At 38.5% G+C, this 6,800-nt stretch overlaps 1 protein-coding gene across 2 annotated transcripts in view; it reads right to left on the minus strand.

Annotated features, from left to right (window-relative positions):
* The window catches only part of inpp4b (inositol polyphosphate-4-phosphatase type II B), a 121,084-nt gene that overhangs the window by 104,728 nt on the left and 9,556 nt on the right, over nucleotides 1-6,800 (minus strand). For both annotated transcript variants that reach the window (XM_025058211.1, XM_017035536.2), the window contains exon 3: nucleotides 1,351-1,469. In XM_025058211.1, coding sequence (XP_024913979.1) covers nucleotides 1,351-1,469 — 119 coding nt within the window. The remainder of the gene's footprint in view (nucleotides 1-1,350; nucleotides 1,470-6,800) is intronic.

Here is a 6,800-nt window from a genome sequence, read left to right on the forward strand (position 1 = left end):
GGGGGGCGGAGGGGTGGGGGGTGTTAATGCACTCTGAAAGGACAGTTATGCTAATTCAGCTCAACTGGATTAGTTGGAAAATAAAGTGTCTCCTTTTTTATGAGTCAGGAAACTCTGCCCTCATTGGAGAAGAGAGAAACGTGTGTGTGTGTGTGTGTGTGTGTGTGTGTGTGTACAACCTTAAAACACTGCTGCACTGTTCAACAAACGGCAGCGTGACAGTTGCTCAGTCTGCCGGGCAGAACTTTGACAGTTGATAAACTTCGAGAGGATAAACGCCGCTAATGAAAGTGTTTAAATAAAATTTTTTTTTAAAAAAAGTGTGTTTACTGTCACTCATGTTTTCCAGTCTGGTCTTTTTAGATCATTATGATCCAGAGCATAAATCCAAATGTGTTTCGCCCCTGGCTGAGCAGGTTCGGCAGCTGCGAGGCATGGCCCTCGGCCATCATGGCCGCCCGCTCTCTGCCACACAGCTGTGCCTTCTCTACCGTCGACAATGACTTTCTGGACTCCACATTTGCTATAAATAGTTGAAAAAATTGAAAACGCTGGGGAAAATATGGCTGATGAAATATTGTTTTATTTTCTACGATAATTAGAACTTATTTTAAATGTTAATGTATTTTAACGAATGGACATTCATTTAATGGGCTTTAATATCAATATACATGTCCTCATTTACACACCATCTCAATACCCAGCATGCATTTGGAGGCTTCAGCCTCAGGTCAGATGTCTGGCTTGAGTCGGACCAGCATCACAGAGCGAGGCCAGTTAGTAAATGCCAAATATCTGTCCACAGGCACAGTAATGACGGGGAAAAAAACAAAACGAAAATAAAAATGTTAAATTTAAATGTTCCAATAAAAATTCCATTATGTGGATTAGTCACAAAGAATTTTTCCATTAGAAATTCCATTATGTGGATTAGTCACAAATAAAAACATGTTTGTGAATCTACCTGATTTTTTTTTTTCTTTCTTGTCAAAAAAAAAATGAAGTAAATATATTTTTGTCCACTTTAGGAATCTTCATTTATCTTGATTAATCACGATTAATCACGATTGATTACAAACATGATTAGCTATGATTTCTCGTCTTAGTCAACTTTGCACTTTTGCCAAACGCCCAAATTAACTGCTGGATTGAACGTGACTAAATGTCATGGGGCAGTGGTTGGTGTTGTGTCTGTCTGTACCAGTTAACTCAGAGTGAGGGACAAAAGGTTGGAGATAAGGACAGCAGCCATCACGACATCATTAACGACGTCCCCCGTGAGGTGGGCACACACAAACAAACACCAAAGGTCAGAGGGTCACAGCCGCAGGACGCCGTGTGGTGTCTTACCTCCACTACTTCCGTGCAGGTCTGAGTGACAAGGTTCAGCTCGTGAGGATCTATGACAGCCACCTGGATTAGAGCGCTGGGCTTCCTGTCTCTGCCTGAGGCAACCAGATCATTACAGGCTGCAGCAAGAGGAAAGAGACGGGGAGGAAGGGAGGGAAGTCGACGGATGACAAGGGAAAAGGAGACAAAAGTAGAACAGGGAAGAGAACAAATAAGGGGATATACCACATACAGAGATACAAATGACACAAATCTAACTGGACAGGACAGTGAAAGAAGAATATAAACACCAGGGAGTGCTTTTAAAAATAAACAGTGAGGCAGCGTTAAACACATCCCGTCAGGTCAGACAAACGCTGGGAGTAAAAGCTTGAGGGCATCAACAGTAATTGTTGTTGACGAAAACTTCAGAGTTTGCTGCTGAAAAATGTAACACACATAGTAAAGTGGCAAAAATGAAACAGTTGCCTTAACGGTTACTTAGAATGACAGCCAGACAAGCTGCCACAGAGGTAGACGTTTGTTCATTTCTGACAACAACATCAGTCTGGTTTTCAGGGACAGGGATGAACATTAATATTTATTTTTGGTAAATCTGTTTTTTTTTTCTTTTTGTAAACTCCCATAACAAACTCATGGTCAATGATCCGTTCTACCTCTTCAGGTTTCTACATCTCTTTTTAAATAAACACTTCACTGAGACATTGGTTTAGACATGAATAGAAGTTGTTGTTTTTGTCTTGAAAGCCGAAACAGAATTTCCTGTGCAAACGAATTAACAAATTACGAATTATGAACAATGTATTTGTATCCATAATATAGTGTTATATACTACAAAGTTGCACCTTATATAGTGTTATATACTACAAAGTTTCACAATGTCAGTCTGATTTGGTGGTAGAAAGATTTCACCGTTTCACTGTGAATTCAACTCATTTTTAAAGCAACTTTTTTGTGGTTTTTTGTATCTAGATCTATATTTACTCCGCAGTGAAAATTCTTGAAACACAAACAGCAACTGATCTTTTAATGATAATGGCCCCTTGGTTTAACACATTACTTAAAAAAAAAACCCCACCGTGGATAATATCACTCAGCAGGTGGAATTTAATTAAAAACATCTAAGGAATAGATTGGATCTTGTGTTTTGTTCCGTTCCAGTGGGTTTAAATTTAATGTAAGTCACTAAAACAGCAGTTTAGGGGATGATGTCAGTGGACTTTAGCAAAAATCAGTTCAAGAAAAAAAAAAAAAAGACAAAAAATGAACACAGTAAAGCAGGCAGTTTCCAAAACTGCTAATTGTACCATCGCAGCTCTGTTCTACAGCAGACTATAGGGTAAAAAAAAAACCATTTAAAGAAGACAACATTTTCAACAAATTCAAAGTCAAATCAAGCAGTTAAGTTAATGCTAAGCTAACTGAGCACTGAAGGGGACATTGTGTCCACAATTTCATTTAATTTTTCTACAGCAGACTATAGGGTAAACAATGTCCTTCATAAAAAAACAACAACATTTTCAACAAATTACATTGTGTCCACAATTTCATTTAATTTTTAATAGGTGCAAGATGTAAACCAAAGACTGAGAAAATATTAGCTAAAAATTGTACAAAAATGGGAAGAACACAAGATTATATCAGATGGATATAATTTAGATAATACATTCACCTACGGCAGTGTTAAACTAGCTAGACATGTTTGAAAATGTTTCAATATTTAATTAAACAAATATTTTAATAACAGAAAAAAAAGAAGAAGAAGAAAAAAAAAGAACACTTACAGATTATACTAAGTAGAGTTAATTTTACGGGTGTGCATCCTGGTGGTGGGGCTGTTCCAACACACCTACATTGTCTAGCAGCATTTAGCGTTAGCTTACCCAGGTTAGTGGTTACCTGTTTAGTATATTAGCAATTAGTGATTAAATTATGAAAGTTATGTTTACTATTTAGGACTAGCTGCTAGCCAATACTAGACATGGCTATATGGTTTGCTAGTAGCTGCAGTTACCAGGTAATAACTAGCATAAGAGGCTAGTAAAAACCAGATGCCCTCTTGCTAACATTGGTTAGCAGTTAGCTGCTAGAAATGCCTCAGAATGGATTAAAATAAGCATTTAGACAACATTCAACGGTTGAATTTTAAACACATCATTATAATGATTAATTGATCTCAGATGCTGATTTGAAATATTCATATATACAGTATTTTTTATTGTTTTAAATAAGATGAAACCGCCAAAGAACATATTTACCATTTATCACAGTACAAAGAGTTATAACGAGACTTCAAAGAAGCAGTCTGGAATTAATTGAAGATATTTAATCATGTCAGTTAAACATAGAGCCTAAAGGAACAGGCCCTGGACGGCCAAATATGTATATTTACTACATTATTAATGTGTGACATTACTTTGATGCAAAACTATGATTGTAATAGCAGGAATTTCATTTGTACTTTCTGTGTTTTCTTGTTGAAATTGATGCAGTAGATATTCAAATGATGTTAATTTACAAATTGGTTTACTCATTAGATCTATCGTACCTCAGTGGGTACAAATTTTAAGCATTTGTTTTGGTACTATTTTAGAACAGAGAGATTTATACACAAAATAGGTTTAGGATTAACTATTCATTATTTACTACTTTGTAAAATATTAATCAAATCACTTCTTTGTGGTTTTGACGTATTATATGAATGCAGTAATAACAAAGTAAAAAAGTGATACTCGTTTGTTAATGAACCAAATTATCTCTCCTCACAGCAGGTGCGTGTGTTTACGATGCTTGTGATGTAGGAGTAAAACGGAGTCTTGTCGTCTGTTGTAGTGAAGTGCGGTCAGCTAAGGTGATGCTACAGTTTATGCATAATTAGCCAACTGTTCACACAGTTGGCTAATAAAAAACATTTGTATATGTTGGTACTGTACTGTATGCTAGCTGCTAACTCATGTACATCCAGTTTACCTGGTATTACAGTAACTGCATATTACTTTTAATTTAATTTTGAATGTTTTTAAGACTTTTTTTACTGTAAAACTCACTCATCTGATCTACTGTGGGTTGGCTACATTGTTGCCTGCACCAGCGCTGTTGAGGTTAGCGTTAGCTATGGTGACTTAAATGACTGCTCATAAAACCTTTTTTGGGAGCAGACAAACTTAGCTAGCTGGAGCGTGCGCATCACTGTCAAATATAAATGAACACATCCAAAATCGTAGCTAAATTCCAGGTCGTAAAATAGATATATTTAAATTATTGGGATAAAACACGGCAGACATGTCTCCCACACATGACACCTTGGTACTCCGCTACAGTACTACATGCTAGTAGAGGACATCAGGGATGTCTCAGGGATTGATTTCTGTTTTTTTCAGTGGGTTGTTGCAGTTTCATTAAACCATCCGGCGTCTCGTTGTCTTCACTAAACAACCAGCGCAGTCAGCCTCTCGACTTTAATGGGAGTGGGAGTAGAACCAAGCAGCGGCAGGCTTTCATACATTTCTTATAGGAATATGGCACTTTGACTCATTTGCAGTTTCAGTTTGACTCAAGTTCATAGCTATTATGGTGGTGGGAGTGGGCAGCAGGAAGAGGAAAGAGAAAGGGTGAAAGCAAAAAGGGCAACGGTGCCCCTCAGAGAGACATTTCACATTTAAGGAAGGAAGCCTGAGTGAGAGGGGAGATAATGTGAGAATGACAAAAAGGTATAAAGGGGGAAGAAAAAAAAAACTACGGCCTACTAAAGTCAGAGATGTGGATACAGAAGCTGAGCTAAATACAAATCGGAGTCTGTTTTTATGAAGCCAAGGCTGCGGCCCCAATTCCAATTTTTCTTTAATTTTGTATTTGCTGAGCTGCCTGTGCGGTCAAACTACCAATTTAAATAGAACATTGAATTCTGTCTGTATCAAAATTAGATGAAAATCAAGACTTTCATCTAAAAAAACACGAAGACCAAATTTAAAGGTTCGATTTTTTCAATGTTATATTTATGTCAGGGCTGTTTATATTCTGGTCATGTGATGAACGGGTGTGGATAAATATGAAAATCCACGCTGTTTGGCTGGTCAGTGCAGCTCTGTGAGAAGTAGCATCATCTGGACCATAAGTGATGATGTCACTGCTCTCCCTGACCTGCTGCAGGGTCATTATGTTAGAGGTGAACGATAACTGTGAGTTACTGCGTGCAGTTTACTGTGAGAGCTGCTTGTGAGTAGGAGCATGAATGACCTTGACCTGCGGTCCAAAGATGCGGCGCAAACCTCAGTTCGCCGTGTGAATTTCAACAGCTTTCACTTTTATGCATTAAACCTCAATGTGCCGTTTCACAACCCTTGTTGTTTGACACCAGTGAGAAAGTGTCAGATAGTTTGTTTTTTTTTGTTTTTTTTCCCCAGACAAGACCATTCTACGATTCTTTCCTCACATCTGCTCGTCCGTACAGAGCACAGCTATTTACTCCGTCTTTCTTCAGTAAAGATATTGAATTTGTCACTGGAGTGCTACAGTTTTTAATGAGTTTCTTCTGTGAATAATTTCCAACCCGTTGTATGTCATATTTTTGAAGTTGAAGTAATTAAGTGGCAATTCTGAACACTGCTCTGCTGCTGCTGCTGCCTTTTGAAAAGGAAGCAATAAAGACGAGGCAATTTGCTGTGAATATGCTTTGTTAATTGCAGGATGTTTAGTTCAGACCAGGACTGCGCTCGTTTTAAGACAGTTGTGGGAAATGATTTAGGGAACAGTCAAATTCTCTACAAGATTTTGAAGACATTTCTAGTTGGTTTTCACAGGTAACAGTTTCTACTTTATCTCAAAAAAAAAAAAAAAAAAAAAAAAAAAAAACAAAGCTTTTCTCCTGCTGCAAATATCTGTTGGTGGACTGATATGATCTTGGACCAGAGGCCGTGCCAGTGGATGAACTGACCAAAGGAAGTGGTGTTTAATAGAAAAAGAAAGGTCTCCAGTACTGAGGCCCTGAGGCGTCTCTGTAGAGACTTGATAGGATGGATGTTAGCTCCTGTCAAGACACTTTGAAAGTTCACACATTCCAGTAGGGTAGCATTTAAAACCAATACTGCACTCTGTCCGTATCAGAGAGAGAGTAGACAACGGGAAGCCTCGGCTTATCACGTCAAAAGGCTGCTAATGGCTCTAGTAAGAGACGGAGTGAGGCCTGAGCTGCAGCTCAAACTGCCCTCAAGGCTTCCATCAAATATGAGAGAGAGGCATTTCAGGGGGAGGCAGTCAAATCAGGGCGAGAGTTGTGTGAAATGTTCACCTGAGAGAAATGAAGAAAAATCTAACACCGGTGTATAAAAGAGAGAAGGATGTTTTAACATGTCATATCAGCCTGATCCTTTAGTTACCTAAATAATTAGGCCTTGAACCCCCCCCTCCCCACCCCTCTGCCTAGCTCCCCGCTGCCACCCCCCTCCCCCCGC

Source organism: Cynoglossus semilaevis, chromosome 9 (genome assembly GCF_000523025.1).
Source record: "Cynoglossus semilaevis isolate Cse_v1.0 chromosome 9, Cse_v1.0, whole genome shotgun sequence".
NCBI classification, from domain to species: Eukaryota; Metazoa; Chordata; class Actinopteri; order Pleuronectiformes; family Cynoglossidae; genus Cynoglossus; species Cynoglossus semilaevis.